At 50.0% G+C, this 16784-nt stretch overlaps 1 protein-coding gene across 2 annotated transcripts; it reads left to right on the forward strand.

Moving 5' to 3' along the window:
* The first annotated feature begins 184 nt into the window (after positions 1-184).
* Positions 185-16784, forward strand: ITGA10 (integrin subunit alpha 10). Of its 2 annotated transcripts, XM_068964105.1 has the most exons (30): positions 185-255; positions 1763-1874; positions 2074-2183; positions 2767-2858; positions 3073-3187; positions 4095-4222; positions 4396-4544; positions 5767-5917; positions 6067-6232; positions 6369-6442; positions 6690-6834; positions 7041-7189; positions 7424-7567; positions 7702-7905; positions 8611-8741; positions 9150-9316; positions 9401-9543; positions 9967-10080; positions 10273-10358; positions 10512-10653; positions 10812-10904; positions 11066-11142; positions 11298-11387; positions 11797-11881; positions 12050-12163; positions 12429-12509; positions 12662-12775; positions 14468-14563; positions 14839-14952; positions 15248-16784. In XM_068964105.1, the coding sequence occupies exons 1-30, from the start codon at positions 204-206 to the stop codon at positions 15311-15313; spliced, it is 3504 nt and encodes a 1167-aa protein (XP_068820206.1). In that variant the 5' UTR covers positions 185-203; the 3' UTR covers positions 15314-16784. The 2 variants fall into 2 exon arrangements, with proteins under 2 accessions (XP_068820206.1, XP_068820207.1); XM_068964106.1 differs by lacking the exons at positions 1763-1874; positions 2074-2183; positions 2767-2858; positions 3073-3187 and having other exon boundaries at positions 204-255.

Below are 16784 nucleotides of genomic sequence, written 5' to 3' on the forward strand. Positions count from 1 at the left end.
CAGAGAAATACACTAAAATCTCATTCCTCCTTTCCTTGGGCTAGGGCTCCCCACAGTTCCCCACCATCACTCCTCCCATTCCTTCCAACTTTATTTTTAGCTGCCAGTGGGAGGGGGCAGGATGGGAGGGAAAGTAAAGAAAACAGAGAAGGAGAGGGACAGAGGCATAGAGGACTTCTCACACGGACAGAGAACATCAAGGCATGGAATTCCCCCTCATCCCTCACCTGTTCTTGCCCCTGACGTTCCTGACAGGTGAGGGAGGTTAACTTCTTGGTTTCTGGTGGGAATGGAAGATACACAGATTTTTTGGCCTTGGGACCTTTATGGTTAAAATTCTTTGGGAGTTAGGTGGTGAGGTTAACTGGTTCTATGTAGTGTGTGTGTGTGTGTGTGTGTGTGTGTGTGTGTGTGTGTGTGTATACATGTGTACATGCGTGCGCATGCATGCATGGGTTTGCATTCTTATGTCCACACATATGACTGCCTGGCAAAGGCTGAGGCTGTCCACTGCCTTGTGTAATATTTGTGTCCAATTATATAAAACTTTGTCCTTAACCTTGGAGTCAACCAAAACGAAACATGATGTGAACTTCCACGTGGCTCGTCTGATTACTATTACCTGCCCCCACCCCTCCCTAATTCTCTCTGTCCTTGGTGGTCTCTGGGCTCCTGAGGCATAACTAACTAGGAGTGTGGTCAGAACTCTGGGTTTATCTAACCAATGAGCTACAGTTACTGGTCATGCAGCCCTACCAGCTTCCCAGATGCAATAAGGCTCACATACAAAGTACCTTTCTGAAAATGAGCATGTTTGAGACAGAGCAATCGCCATCGGTGAAAGTGGTGGTGGGGTGGCCTGAGAGGGGCTACTTGAAGGAGCAAGTTGCAGGGAAAGAAGCATGGGAGGGACAAGAGGCCTGGAATTTTTCCTCATCAGTGCCCTGTAATCATTGTTTCCTAAAATACCAGCTCTGATTTTAAGCGGGTTGGGGTTGGGAGGGAAGAGTCAGCCAGGACATGATTGCGGGGGTCTTCAGAGTGGGCTGAGAGTTAAGGAAGAAATGCAAGCAGGCAGGGGGTGTCAGGAGGGGGATGAGTTAGGAAGCAGATGGTGAGAAACTTTGGGAGTGATGGGACCCTTGGAAAGGATGGATGGCAAACCATGTGTGTAGGCAGGCAAGTGGCTCCACCCAGTTAATTGCCACTGAGGTTTTCCAGGGCTGGAATCAACCAGAGACCTAGACACTGGAGAAAGAGTGTGAAAGAGTAACAGTGATACTGGGAGTCAAGAAGAAACGAGACCCAAACTTGCAGTGTTCTCTAACTTTTTCTTGTTCTCCCTATGGTCCTGGATTTGGGTAGAGTTTGGAAAGAATAGTTTTTCTGGGGCTGCAGAAAGGCAACCCTCACTTGGCCTGGAGAAGAGGTTGTGTAGGAGGAATGATGTAGAAAAGAGGAAGTTGCCTCTTCCAGGCATGTCTGTGAATGAGATTTCAAGGATAGGAATGGAAATACAGCTGTGCAACAGCATGGCAGAGGGCCACAGCTTAGACATCTCTACCCAAACACAGGAAGGAAATCATCCTTGCTTGGAGCTCTGAGTGCATGACATTGATGGAGTCCAGGGCAGCTTGTAAGACGAAGGGAGTTAGGCTGAGATCAGTATGTTCCCTTTGCGGCTTCTCTCTAGCTTTTCCTCTGTGTACTCATTAGCCTTTCTGACTGCTTCCTGCTAACCGTATGATCCTGGCCCCACCAGGTCTCTGCCTCCCCTTTAACCTGGATGTGCATCGCCCACGCCTATTTCTAGGCCCACCGGAGGCTGAATTTGGATACAGCGTCTTACAACATGTTGGGGGTGGACGACAATGGTGAGGAGGAAACTAGAGGGCCGAGGGATTGGGACTGGAGTAGAGCTGTTAAAGGGGAGGCAAAGTGGCTGGAAATATAAACAAACATGGTTCTTTGGAAGTGACTGGGGCTCTAGACTTGCCATCACCACGCCCCTTCCCTCTGGCCTATCTTAAGTGTCATATTCACACTGTGCTTGTATTCATTTCCTCTCCCCAGGATGCTGGTGGGTGCCCCCTGGGATGGGCCTTCAGGTGACCGAAGGGGGGACGTTTATCGCTGCCTTGTAGGGGGCTCCCACAGTGCCCCATGTGCCAAGGGCCACTTGGGTAAGAAGATGCCTCACTCTCCTAACCTCTAACCTTAATATACTAGTGGCTTTGATCCCTTACATCTCACTTCTTTTTAAAAAAATTTTTTTGGATTATAATTAATTTACAATGTTGTGTTATTTTCAAGTGTACAGCAAAATGGTTCAGTTATACATACACATGTATCCATTCTTTTTCAGATTCTTTTCTCATATAGGTTATTACAGAATGTTGAGTAGAGTTCCCTGTGCTATACAGTAGGTCCTTGTTGGTTATCTATTTTATATTAATAGTGTGTGTATGTTAATCTCAAGCTCCTAATTTATCCCTCACCCTACATTTCCCCTTTGGTAACCATAAATGTGTTTTCTAAGTCTGTAAGTCTGTTTCTGTTTTGTAAACAAGTTCATTTATATAGTTAAACATATTAGATTCCACATATGAGTAATATCACACCTCACTTATTCACCTCCATATCCCACACACTCCTAGTTCCTGACTTGATCCTGACCCCTTCTCATCCTCTTCCAAAATCACCTTGAACTCAGTCACCCCATCTGTGACCTCGTGACCTCATGTTCTTCCACTCCCCTTCAACCAGGTGACCATCCACTGGGAAATTCATCTCATCCTGCTGTGAATATGCACCTGGGGATGTCTCTGTTAGAGACAGATGGCAATGGGGGATTCATGGTAAGCTAAGGAAAGAGTCTCTGAAGGTTCGTGGTAGAGAAAAGGGCAGTCTGGCAAGGGAAACTGGTCTATGGGGAGAGGTCAAGGAGTTAAAAACCTAGAAAGAAAGAAGGGAAATCTCGGGGAGTGGCCTCACTGCCTCTTTTGACGAGGAGCATATTCTGAGGGTGCCCTCACAAGCCTGGGAGTAACTGTTTCCCTTCCCAATCCCCAGGCTTGCGCCCCTCTCTGGTCTCGTGCTTGCGGCTCATCTGTCTTCAGTTCTGGAATATGTGCCCGTGTAGATGCTTCGTTCCGGCCCCAGGGAAGCCTGGCACCCACCGCACAACGTGAGCCAGGAGAAGGGCCCAAGTCCCCAGAATAGGGGGTGGAGGGTGGGAAAAAGATGGGGCCTCAGTGTATGATGCTTGACCAGGGACCTGCATGGCTATCCTCACTGTGACCTAACATGTGTGTGAAGGCTCCATGTTTCCTAACAGATTAGAATTCAGACTCTTTACCAGGGTATGAAGACTCCGTGAACTGATTTAGTTCAGTCACTCAGTTGTGTCCGAACTGATTTAACCAACTTCAGAACTCAACTCTCACTATATTCCTCCATACCCTACACCTTAGCTATAGCCTTCACTTCACTTTTCTTGTATATGCCATCTCCTTTTATTTAAAGTGTTCTCCACCCAAATGCCTTTCCTTATATTCTCCTCAAACATCTCCAGTCTTCAATATCTTCTCAGCTGCTGCCTCCTTTTATTCCCCACCATCAGAACTGATCCTCCATTGTTCTCTCACAACATAAAATGGTGCTAAGTTTCTACTTGCGCTTAATTCCATCTTCGTTGTTTTTGAGTCAATTGTATGTATTCCCATCTTCCCTTTTATTCAGTTCTATATTTACCTAGGACTGGGTAATCTTCCTTGTATGTAAGAAGTGCCTAATAGTTTGAATTAATTGTGCCCTCATGTGACACAGTGGTAAAGAACCTTGCCAGTGCAGGAGACGTGGGTTCAATCCCTGGGTCAGGAAGATCCTCTGGAAAAGGAAATGGCAACCCATTCCAGTATTCTTGCCTGGGAAATCCCATGGACAAAGAAGCCTGGTGGGCTATAGTCTATGGGGTCATAAAGAGTCAGACACGATTGAACGATGAACACTTTCCTGTGACCTCTTTCCTTGTTGCCCCCGTGCCCAATATCCTTTGCCCCTCTGTTTCCCATCACCATTACCCCTTCTCCTAGGCTGCCCCACATACATGGATGTCGTCATTGTCTTGGATGGCTCCAACAGCATCTACCCTTGGTCTGAAGTTCAGACCTTCCTACGAAGACTGGTAGGGAGATTGTTTATTGACCCGGAACAGATACAGGTAAGAGAAGGCAGGATGGATGGGCATGGAGGGAAGAATCGGGGAGAGAGAAGATAAATGTAGGCAGTATCTTCAGTAGTATCCAGGTGCTCATCTCCCCTCCCTCACATGCTTTCTTCTCCCTCCCCTTGCCCATTATACACACTCCCTTAGAGTGCACACTTTATTCTCAGGTGGGGCTGGTACAGTATGGAGAGAGCTCTGTCCACGAGTGGTCCCTGGGAGATTTCCGAACCAAGGAAGAAGTGGTGAGAGCAGCAAGGAACCTGAGCCGGCGAGAGGGACGAGAAACAAAGACTGCTCAAGCAATAATGATGGCCTGGTGAGACACTGGGAAGGGGAGTGTGGGCGGCCAGAAGGGGTAGGGGAAGGTTTGGAGTGCAATGTGTACATCCTGACATGTGTTGCTTGCTTATGTTTGTTTGCATGCTAATGGTACGTGGGGTGAGTCTAAATTGCCCATCATTGCATTCCTCATTGCCTTTCTACGAAGTGTCTGTCTGTGTCTCTCCATGTTTCTGCTTTACGTCTGCAGATGGAATTCTGTCTGTATACCTCCACCCCCCCTTTTTAAAAAAAGATTTATTTGTTATTTGTTTATTGATTGATTGACTGATTGATTTTTGGCTGCTCTGGGTCTTTGTTGCCACATGCAGGCTTTCTCTAGTTGCAGCGAGCAGGCACTACTCTTCGTTGCAGTGCACAGGCTTCTCACTGTGGTTACTTCTCTTGCGGAGCACAGGCTGTAGGGCTTTTGGGCTTTGGTAGTTGCAGCTCAAGAGCTCTGCAGCACAGGCTCAGTAGTTGTGGCTCATGGGCTTAGCTGCTTTGTGGCATGTGGAACCTTCCTGGACCAGGAATCAAACCTGTGTCCCTTGCATTGGCAGGTGGATTCTCAACCACTGAGCCACCAGGGATGCCCCTTCACTCCCACTTTGATGTTGGCCCTTGGGTTCTCCACCACTCATGTCCTCACCCATTTTCCAAACTCGCCAAAACTCATCTCTGGGAAGACTCCCCTGACCTGACCATTCTTTATTCTACATACTGGTGGCTCAGCTGGTAAAGAATCTGCCTGCAGTGCAGGAGACCTGGGCTCATTCCTTGGGTTGGGACGATCCCCTGGAAAAGGGAATGGCAACCCACTCCAGTATTCTTGCTTGGAGATTTCCATGGACAGAGGAGCCTGGCAGGCAGGCTACATGTTGTTCCATGGGGTCCAAAGATTTGGTTGTGACTAACACTTTCACTTTTTTTCCCTCACCCTTAATATTTATCCCTCTAAATACAATATTTGCTGAATGAATCTGTGAGTGGATGGGTTTTACACTTATGTGCACTAATGATATGCTGCTCTGTATGTTATAGGACACCCCGACACTTGAGCTTTTATTACTGTGTGCCAATCTATTCTAGACAGTTGGGGAAATGGGCTAAAAGGCAAAAGGTCTGACCTCAGTGAATGGCTGACAGTGTTAAGTACTGGATATGTGTATCTATCTGCACACATCTGATCACAGCTCACTCCTTGTTTCTCTTCTCAGCACGGAAGGATTCAGTCAGTCCCATGGGGGCCGACCAGAGGCTGCCAGGCTACTGGTGGTTGTCACTGATGGAGAGTCCCATGATGGAGAAGAGCTTCCCACAGCACTACAGGCCTGTGAGGCTGGAAGAGTGACACGCTATGGGATTGCTGTGAGAATCAACTCTGGATCTGGAAGGATGGAAGGGGGTGGGGATGGTGACACTGAGGACTGGGAACTTAAGGAAAACGGATGTTGATAACTTCCCAGACCAGTCACAACATACAGCTAACAGACTCTACCTTGATCTCCTGACCCCAGGTCCTTGGTCACTACCTCCGGCGGCAGCGAGACCCCAGTTCTTTCCTGCGAGAAATCAGAGCTATTGCCAGTGATCCAGACGAGAAATTCTTCTTCAATGTCACGGATGAAGCGGCACTGACTGACATTGTGGATGCGTTAGGGGACCGGATTTTTGGCCTTGAGGGTAATGATTACCCTGGAGAAAAAGAGGACAGGGCAGGGGGAGTTCTGGGGTATAGGTGGGGTTCTGGAAAAAGTTTATTAGGTCAAAGGGGGAACCATCTTCCCTTATATTGCCTCAATGTTTTCTTACACTCCAGGGTCCCATGGAGAAAATGAAAGCTCCTTTGGGCTGGAAATGTCTCAGATTGGCTTCTCTACTCATCAGCTAAAGGTTGGACAGACTCTGACCTCCCCCACCCATGACCCTTCTCAACATCTGACTCCTTCGAGCCTCTAACTCAGACGACTTCAATCCTAGTGCTCTTCTATGCTGCGCCTTTAACTAATGTCCATGCTGACCTTCCCATGCCTTTCCAACCGACCCCAGTCTCCCCTCAGGGACCCTCTCACTCCTGGACAGTTTTTTCTTCTTATTCCCCACTGTCTTTTCAGCGACCCCATCTGGTTCTGCCCTACAGGATGGGATTCTCTTTGGAATGGTGGGGGCTTATGACTGGGGGGGCTCAGTGTTATGGCTTGAAGAAGGTCACCGCCTCTTCCCACCACGGACAGCCCTGGAAGATGAATTTCCCCCTGCATTGCAGAACCATGCAGCCTACCTGGGTGAGTAGCAGAGAGCTGCAAAGGATTAGAGGGTGGCGGGGAAAAATGCTTCCCCAGTGGGGGCTATCAGGTACTTACTGCTAACTCATGCAGTTTCTCACTGATCTGCTACTTTCCTTGGGACCCCCTTCTGTGCCTTTACGGAACCCTCCTACTCTGACCCCATTTTCTTTCCCTTTCACCCCTAATTCCTTGTCCGCTTCTAGGTTACTCTGTTTCCTCCATGTTTTTGCGGGGTGGTCGCCGCCTCTTTCTCTCAGGGGCTCCTCGGTTTAGTCATCGAGGAAAGGTCATCGCCTTCCAACTTAAGAAAGATGGGGCTGTGAGGGTCGCCCAGAGCCTCCAGGGGGAGCAGGTAGGGCATCCAAGGTGAGGGATGAGGCCCGTGGGTCCTCAGGGACTCCAGGCTGTTGGGGGAGGGACTCCAGGCTGTGAGGGAAGATGGTGAAGGGGCAAGAGAGGGGCCTTAGAAATGTGTGATGAATTCTGGTTGTCAGGGGTGTGAGGACCAGATCGGCAGGTGCTTCCCACTTGTCCATAATCTTGCCTTCCCTTCCCCCTGGGATCACCACTGCCCACCACTCTCCAGATTGGCTCGTACTTTGGCAGCGAACTCTGCCCACTGGACATCGATGGGGATGGAACAACTGATGTCTTACTTGTGGCTGCCCCCATGTTCCTGGGGCCTCAGAACAAGGAGACAGGACGTGTTTATGTGTATCTGGTGGGCCAGGTGAGACGTGCTGGGATGCCCTAGAACTTGTCTGTGGGGGGTGGAGGGGGAGGGGAGGCACACACATTTGAGGGCTGGCCGACAGGTCAGGACTCTCTGATCAGCACCGTTGGTCTTCTCCTCACCGCCACCAGCCATCCTTGTTGACGCTCCAGAGAACACTTCAGCCAGAATCCCCCCAGGATGCTCGGTTTGGCTTTGCCATGGGTGCTCTTCCTGATTTGAACCAAGATGGTTTTGCTGATGTGGCTGTGGGGGCGCCGCTGGAGGATGGGCACCGTGGAGCCCTGTACCTCTATCACGGGGCCCAGAGAGGAGTCAGGCCGCGTCCTGCGCAGGTCAGAAGAGCCCCGATGAAGCAGGGCGTGGTGAGGGGAAGGGGGTACACACCCTTTTCTTATCATTGTTCTCCTGGGCTTGAGACCCAAACTGAACAAGTGCCTTTTTTTGATTGTTTATTTTTTTTTATTTATTTATGGCTGGGCTGAGTCTTTGTTGCTTTTGTAAGGGCTTTCTCTAGTTGTGGTGAGTGGGGGCTACTCTTTGTTTAGGTGCTCGGCCTTCTGACTGCGGTGGCTTCTCTTGTTGCGGAGCACGGGCTCTAGGCTCTCAGGCTCAGTAGCTGTGGCTCACAGGTCCGAGTGTGCAGGCTTCAGTAGCTGCAGCACGAGGGCTCAGTACTTGTGACTCTCGGGCTCTAGAGCGCAGGCTCAGTAGTTGTGGCACATGGGTTAGTTGCTCTGCAGCATGTGGAATCTTCCCGGACTAGGGATTGAACCCATGTCCCCTGTACTGGCAGGTGGAGTCTTATCCACCTGGGAAGTCCAACAAGTGGCTTTTTTTTTTTTTTTTTTTTTAATCAGTAGTCAAAAAGGTGAGGTGATGGGGGCAAGAAACATATCGCTATACTAGAGACTCCTGAACACACTCAAGTTTTTCTCCTTCCTCCTCATGCTTGAGGGGAGAATTAGAAAAAGCCAGATAGGAGGCCTCAGAAACCAGGTATGTGAGTCCCTGTTCAGTCTCTCCTCTCTCCCTCTCAGCGGATTGCCGCTGTCTCCATGCCGCAGGCCCTCAGCTACTTTGGCCGAAGTGTGGATGGCCGGCTGGATCTAGATGGTGATGACCTGGTCGATGTGGCTGTGGGTGCCCAAGGGGCAGCCATCCTGCTCAGGTGAGCAGTTGCAGCTCAGGCAGCAGTGGACAACATGGCACAGCTGTTAGAAGCAAGGGCTTTGGGGTCACAGACTTATATCTGGCTTCTTGATCAACTTACTCTGCACCTCCATTCTCCTAGTTTATAAAATAGGAATAATACCTATACCTGCCTTATAGGCTTGTGGTGAGGTTTAAATGTGATAATCCGTACAAAGATCTAAACACCATGCCTAGAGCACATGGCAAGTGCTTATTGAATATCAGCTATTAGCTTACTTGTGTCCAAAGGTTCAGGGGAGGCTGGCTCGTGTGTTGCCCAGCTCCTTATTCTTTCCTTTGACCTCAGGGAGGCAAATACTGGGGATCGCCTTTCTCTAAGGGCTTTCCTCCCATAGCTAGACTTTCTTTCCCACCCTGTTCCCAGCTCCCGGCCCATTGTCCGCCTGGCCCCTTCACTAGATGTGACCCCGTCGGCCATCAGCGTGGTTCAGAGGGACTGTAAGAGGCGAGGCCAGGAGGCAACCTGCCTGTCCGCAGCCCTTTGCTTCCAAGTGACCTCCCGCACTCCTGGCCGCTGGGATCGCCGATTCCGTGAGTGACTGGGCAGCAGTCCAACCCCTCCCTGCCCTAGTCTTGGGACCCCTCTCCACCTGCACTCTTGCCCACCCCATTCAGATGTGCGGTTCACAGCATCGCTGGATGAGTGGACAACCGCAGCCCGGGCAGCATTTGACGGCTCTGGCCAGAGGCTGTCCCCTCGGCGGCTCCGGCTCAGTGTGGGGAACATCACTTGTGAGCAACTGCACTTCCATGTGCTGGTGAGGAGAGGGCAGGAACTGCTTGCTGTCAGGGCCTGGGAGTGAGAGAAAGGCTGCATCAGAGGAGGAGATTCTGTTGGATCAGCAAGAAATCTGAAGTGGGAAAAGTGAGAGAGTTCAGACTTTGGAGGCAGGCTGATCTGGGTTTGAATCCTGCTCTGCCATTTAGCACCTGTGCATTCTGGCAAGTCGCATCACCTACAAACCTTAGTTTCCTTGCCTGAAAAGGGGAGATTAATAATAACAACGTTATAGGAGTTGTCTTAGAATTAAATGTAATAGTATTGATAAAACCTTAGGACAGTACCTAGCACACAGGAAGTACTCAGTAAATGATCAGTGTAATTATCACATTCTACCAAGATTCCTGGGTCGTCTACCTTACCCAGGTTCCCCATGAGCCTTCACTCTGGTTTCTCTCAGGATACGTCAGATTACCTCCGGCCAGTGTCCTTGACTGTGACCTTTGCTTTGGACAATACCACAAAGCCAGGGCCTGTGCTGGATGAGGGCTCACCCACCTCCATCCGAAAGCTGGTCAGCAGTGCCAAGCCCTGCCCTGCCCCCGCGTTGCCACACTGTGCTTCTCAGTGAATTCAAGAGAAAGGGGTGGGGGCAGACATGAGGATCTGACCTAGGCACCCACTCTTCTCTTTTCACTTGTCCTCCAATCCCATCCCTTTTCCCCATGCCTTCCTCTCAGTCCTCAGCCCCTTCTCTCTCCTCTAGGTCCCCTTCTCCAAGGACTGTGGCCCTGACAATGAATGTGTCACAGATTTGGTACTTCAAGCTAATATGGACATCAGAGGCTCCAGGTGGGATGGACATGAACGGCCAAACCGGGCTGACTTGAAACAGACCAGAAGGGACTTAAAGGGAGATGGAGGGCTGTTTCTTGCCCAGGAAAACAGAAATGAGGCTTCTGGCTCTCCTTCAACTCTGGGCTGCCCTTTATCCACCACTCCTAGGAAGGACCCGTTCGTGGTTCGAGGGGGTCGGCGGAAAGTGCTGGTGTCAGCAACTCTGGAGAACAAGAAGGAGAATGCCTATAACACTAGCCTGAGTCTCAGCTTCTCCAGAAACCTCCACCTGTCCAGTTTCACTCCTCAGGTGCCCTTGGGGAAGGGAGTTCAGGGGAATCAGGGAAGGAGGAAGACAGCTGGAGTGCTGGCTATGAGGGCCTCTGGGAAAGGTTGTGTTTAGAGGCTGCAGGCAAGAGGGCAGTCGCAGCCCCAGCACAGCCTTCACCCTGCTTCCTCTGTTCTCAGAGCAACAGCCCAGTGAAGGTGGAGTGTGCAGCCCCCGCTCCGCATGCCCGGCTCTGCAGCGTGGGGCATCCTGTCTTCCAGATGGGAGCCAAGGTGAGTCGGGGCCCAGGATGAGAAGGGGGCTTTGAGAGATCAGGGGCTGGAATCTGTGGGGCCTGGGAGTTTAGGGAAGGAGGCTCACAGATGGGCTCCCATTCCTCTGTAGTTGTCCCATGAAGAGAAACCTACCATGTTCCCATGTCTCTTGCCCCTAGGTGACCTTCCTGCTAGAGTTTGAGTTTAGCTGCTCCTTCCTCCTGAGCCAGGTCCTTGTGAGGCTGACGGCCACCAGGTGAGAGTGGGTATCTCCTCCCAGCCCTCTCCTGTTAGGTCTTCATGGGGGTGGTGTGGGAGTGAGGGTGGCGGTGGAAGCAGCATGACTCCCTCACTCCAGAGAAAGGGGGTCTGAGACAGGGCTGGGATGTGAGCCTCCCCTTGACCCTACAGCAGTAGCCTGGAGAGAAACGGAACGCTTCGCGATAACACAGCCCAGACCTCAGCCTACATTCAGTATGAGCCTCACCTCCTATTTTCCAGGTATGGCTCAGCTCCTCACTCGTCCTCTTTGTGTTCACTCCCTCTCCCTCCATGTGCTTCAGTGTTTCCGAACACCAAACCCCTGGGGTTGCCCCATCTTTTTGGCCTTAATCCCACTCATGCTAAACCTTCTCTTTTAAGCATTTCTCTTTCCTAGGTATGGGTATACCTATACATCCTAGTTGTAGGGCTTTGCTGGGCCCTGGGGCTTGGAGCTGGGGTGGTGGGATGTGGCCATAAAGTTTATGCCACGTCTGTGTCATATTTCATTGCTGTCTTCGCTGTGTACCCCCGTATCTTTATCCATGTGCTGGCCCTTCCTACCACGAATCTGTCCGTGTGCTGATCGTGTGCCGGGTTTCTGTGTCATGGCTGTGACCATGCACTTCCTGACTTGGTGTTCACGCAGTGAGTCCACTCTGCACCGCTATGAGGTCCACCCATATGGAACCCTCCCAGTGGGCCCTGGCCCCGAATTCAAAACCACTCTTAGGGTGAGAAGCCAGAGGGGCCTTGGCATGAGCAGAGGGCTGGAGAGGAGTCCTGGGAAAAGGATGGGAAGGGTCTCTCTTAGATTTCAGTGGCATCGAGGGTAAAGCGGAACAGGTGAGGAAGGGTTTTTCTCTGTCTCTCACCTCTTCCTTTTCCAATCCTCCTTTTAGGTTCAGAACCTTGGCTGCTATGTGGTCAGCGGCCTCATCATCTCAGCCCTCCTTCCAGCTGTGGCCTATGGGGGCAATTACTTCCTGTCACTGTCTCAAGTCATCACTAACAATGTGAGTCTGGCCTGAGGGCCTATGGAACCCTGCCACCTTTATCTGGTGGACTCACCCAGCTCCTCATCTGCTGGGTCTCTGTTCTCAGAGATCCTCCCTCTCTGGGGGGGAAGGGGCTTTCTTTTCCATATGTACCTTCTTTGAGAAGAAAGAAAGGGGTTACCCAGGGAAGAACTTCAAGAGTGTGGATGGTGTGCTCCTGCTCTGCCTGGAGGGGCCGGCCTCTCGCCATCCAGGGGATCCCTCATGTTGGCTCTTCCTCTAGGCAAGCTGCACAGTGCAGAACCTGACCAAACCCCCAGGGCCCCCTGTGCATCCAGAGGAGCTTCAGCACACAAGCAGGCTGGTATGAGTCACAGGGGGGTGAAGAAGGTGTCCAGAGCAGGAATGCAGGGAGGAACAGTGGAGTTCAGAGCTTTGGGTGGAAGGTAGAGCCCGGTGTGGGGCATGGGGATTGTTCCCCCTCCAGGGTCCTGATCTGTCTCTCTATTCCGATAGAATGAGAGCAATACCCACTGCCAGGTTGTGAAGTGCCACCTTGGGCGGCTGGCAAAGGGGACTGAGATCTCTGTTGGACTACTGAGGCTGGTTCACAATGAATTTTTCCGGAGGGTAAATGTTTCCTTTTCTACTACTCTCCCCTGCTGCTGCTACCTGGGACTTTAGCATAGGCATTTCAGACACAGACTCATGTTCAGGTTTGAGCTTCTCCTCCTACTGGCAAAGTTATTTGATTTTTCTAACCTTCTTTCTCCTCATCTCTAAAATAAGGAAGAAAATATCTACTTCATGAGGTTGTTGTAAAGAACAAACTAATGAGATGCACTCACTCAAAGCTAGTTACTGTTTTTGTATTTTCCTCCATTTATCATCTCTTAGTGTTATTATCACTAAGGTATATAGAATACCTAAATTCAATCAATCCATCAAAAGCCTACGATATAAAAGGCCCTGTTTTATATATAAATTCCCCTGTGACTAAGGAGAATATCCCCAACATTTAGCATCATGGCTTCCCAGATGACACTAGTAAAAGGTTCCCAGGTAAAGAACCTGCCTGCCAATGCAGGAGATGTAATATATGGGGGTTTGATCCCTGGGTTGAGAAGATCTCCTGGAAAAGGAAATGGCAACCCATTCCAGTATCCTTGCCTGGAAAATTCCATGGACAGAGGAGCCTGGCAGGCTACAGTCCATGGAGTTGCAAAAAGTCAGACATGACTGAGCATGTCTAGTTAACTCATTATAGTGATTTAATATATTTTTTATTAAATGAACCAGTAAAGAGTTGATATTACATGTAGGATATGCATGGAGGGTAGTGGGAAGTGATATTGTATAGTGAAAGGGATCTAAATTTGAAAATTCTTTAAAGCTGAGGAGTTGAATTTAACATGATAGGCAGTCAGGAGTCAGTGTGAGTTCCTTAGCAGAGCAATGACATCTTAATTATAACAGCTGTTTAGTACTAGGGGTTTATATTGTACTTTCCTGTGTGCCATCTACTTTGAATAATATAAGATCCCTGGGATGTGGGCATTTTTCAGGAAAGTTAAGTCTGACAGACCATCCTTCCCTAAGTCCAGTTCTCTTTTTATCTCTCTTTGGTATCCTTTTTTCATTCATTTATTTACTCTTTTAACAAAGGTTTATTGAGAAGTTGTGCTAGGCACTAGGGACACATAAGTTACTAACACTTGACCTCAAGGATTTTATAGTTCAACAGAGGTGAAAGAGAAATAAACAGAATATTATAACCTAGTCCAGGGTGATGGGGGTTAGAAGGAAACACTTTTCTACTTCCCAGAGGGGATGACATCTAAACTTCAACCTGAAGGAAGGGTAGGAGTTAGCCAAAAAAAGAGGGGTTGAATGCATTTCAAGAGGAGTAGAGCATGCAGAGTCCATGAAGGGCCACAGGCTTTCCATCTGTTACCTTTCTTCTCTTTCACTATTGCTCTCCAACTGTTTCCTCTGGTCTTGAGGGTCCTGGAAGTTATCCCCCCAGCCTCATCTTTGCCATTAGGGTCCTGAGACCTGTTCCACCTGATGATGTTGTAGTTGTTAGTCGCTAAGTCGTGTCTGATTTTTTTGCAACCCCATGGACTATAGCCCATCAGGCTCCTCTGTCCATGGGATTTCCCAGGCAAGACTACTAGAGTGGGTTACCTTTTTCTTCTCTAGGGGATCTTCCTGAACCAGGGATCGAACCTCACTCTCCTGCATTGGCAGGCGGATTCTTTACCATTGAGCCACCAGGGAAGCCCAATCATGGCTCACTTTAAATCTCTTTCCATTCCACAGGCCAAATTCAAGTCTCTGACAGTGGTCAGCACCTTCGAACTGAGCACCGAGGAGGGCAGCGTCCTACTGCTGACTGAAGCCTCCCGGTGGAGCGAGGTGGGGTTGGAGACTGAGTTTGAGAGCTGTGAAACTAGCAAGGGTGGCGATAGCATCAGGGCACCCGTGAGCTTGTTCACAACAGGGATGTCTTCATTAGGCAGCATTCAGGGAGTCAGAAGTGATCAGTCAGAATGGTGGATCCCCCTGCCCCCATTCTGACCTCAGTTTCTTCCCTTTTATTCTTCTGTTTGGGGGCTGAGTTTGCTACAGTGTGGGGTGAAGCTAACTGGGCAAAAGGGTGCAAGTAAAAACCAGCTGTCCTCTCTATGCAGAGCTTCCTGGAGGTGATTCAGTCCCGCCCTGTCCTCATCTCTCTGTGGATCCTCATTGGCAGTGTCCTGGGAGGGCTGCTCCTGCTTGCTCTCCTTGTTTTCTGCCTTTGGAAGGTAAGCACTGCTGAAGTGGACAGTATGGGGCATGGTGCCCATGAGTTAAGGTAGTCTTCATTACAGCAGGGAAAACTGGGTTTGTGCTGGGCAACTAAGCAGGCTGTGGGTGTCTCCAGATCTCCTTCACTGTCCTCCAGGAATCTTAGCTGAATTAAACCAAAGCCAAATAAAATAAATTTGAATCTCATTTTTGGAAGCAGAACAAAACTGAAGGCTTCAGATACCTCTAAGGGCCTTTGGCAGGGTCTCTAGGCAGGGCATTTGGTGATGACTCTTATCTCTTTCCCTACAGCTTGGCTTCTTTGCCCGGAAGAAAATCCCCAAGGAAGAAAAGAGAGAAGAAAAATTGGAACAATGAACGTAGAATAAAGTCCATAAAGACCTCTCTTGCAGCTTCTCCAAAAGACTTGCCTAAGAGCAGAAGTTTGGGGGCTCAGATGGTGCAAGAGGAAGAAAGCCTCTGGACTGTCTCCCCAGACCTGCAGCCTGACTTGACTTTTGAGTCATGAGGATGCTGCTGGCAAGAGATGAGGCCTCACCTCAGACAAGAAGGGCTGGCACTAAAACCAGGAACATTCTCACCCTGTGCTTCCGTCCTTGTGATCCTGGCTCCAGAGCTTACACTGGGGCCTTAGTGTAGGGCCCCTTTTTTCCCCTGTCCCTGGGAATCAGCATTGTTTTGCCTAGGTCCCTGACTTCTTTCAGATTCCGCCACTACATCCTCCCTCACAGTTTGGAAAGGACTAGGGTTATCTTCCACCATTCCCCTACCTCTCACCTTCCTGCCTTCTCCCCACTCCACAGGAGAGCGCTGACGTTGGCTTGCACGAAGTAAAGTCAACATCTGCTGCTTTCCTGTGGAGTCTGGTGATTCAGAGGGCCGGATGGGGAGAGTCAACAGGAAAAAAAGGAGGGAGGAGGAAAAGCCACAAGAGACATTCTGTACAATTCCAAGAAACAGAGAAGCCTTTAGACAGGCAACTGCCATTCCCCCTGAAACCCGAGACTTTCGTGGTGCACTCGCCTGCGCTTGCCCGCCCTCAGGTGCTGGTGGAAGGGAACTGCTCCAGGCCTGCTGGGCAAGGATTTCCCAGCTCTGCAGCCTTCCCTGGGAGCAAAGCCAGAGCTGGGTGCCGCATTCTCTAGAGCCAGGGGCCCCCATGTGGCTAGAGCTGGAATAACAGGGAAGACTGGATGCCCCAGGCAGTTTTTTCTTCTTAGGCCACACACCCTCTTGAGCCCTCCTTGGAGCCTCCTTATAGAGAAACTAGAGAGAAGGGACAGGGTTGCTGCTTGATGGTAGGAAACCCTTTCACCTTACTAGATTTGGGAGGCAGCAGTGCCAAGGAGTCTGAACAAGTAGGGTCTGAATTAAGGAAGAAGCTGAAGAAGGTGGCAAGAGGTCTCTGGCAAGCAAGCCCTTACTGGTTTGGCACTGGTTATATAGCACAAATAGCTCCTAGGAAATATTTCTGGGGCATCTCCAGCCATACCTTGTGAGGCTTCTCTGGTGGCATCAGTTTACCAGCCCTTGCTTGAAGTGTACTGGAAATTCCCAAGTTAATTTCTATCTCTGAACAACCCCTACCCTCCACCCCCGACCCCCAACTAACTTTTTGGTCATGGCCAGTAAAGAGAAGTGGATTCTCCTTGACAACTGGGTAACTTGCAGTTCTTTGTAACCAAGACTCTGAATACCAAAGTCAGATATTGGTTTCCAGAGAGCAGCTCTGACAGCCACTTGAAGAATCAACACCCATTTACAGCCCAGGAGAGAGGGGACCTGACCGGGCAGTTGACTAGCAGCCACAGATTCTCCTCCAGGGCTA

Source organism: Capricornis sumatraensis, chromosome 2, assembly GCF_032405125.1.
Source record: "Capricornis sumatraensis isolate serow.1 chromosome 2, serow.2, whole genome shotgun sequence".
Classification (NCBI taxonomy): domain Eukaryota; kingdom Metazoa; phylum Chordata; class Mammalia; order Artiodactyla; family Bovidae; genus Capricornis; species Capricornis sumatraensis.

Excerpts from the sequence above, each read along its gene's own strand:
- ITGA10 (XM_068964105.1), top strand. The coding sequence starts at position 204 with ATGGAATTCCCCCTCATCCCTCACCTGTTCTTGCCCCTGACGTTCCTG. Across the intron at positions 6,233-6,368 it reads CCGGATTTTTGGCCTTGAGG|GGTCCCATGGAGAAAATGAA; the intron begins GTAATGATTACC and ends CTTACACTCCAG. Across the intron at positions 10,654-10,811 it reads TGTCCAGTTTCACTCCTCAG|AGCAACAGCCCAGTGAAGGT; the intron begins GTGCCCTTGGGG and ends CTCTGTTCTCAG.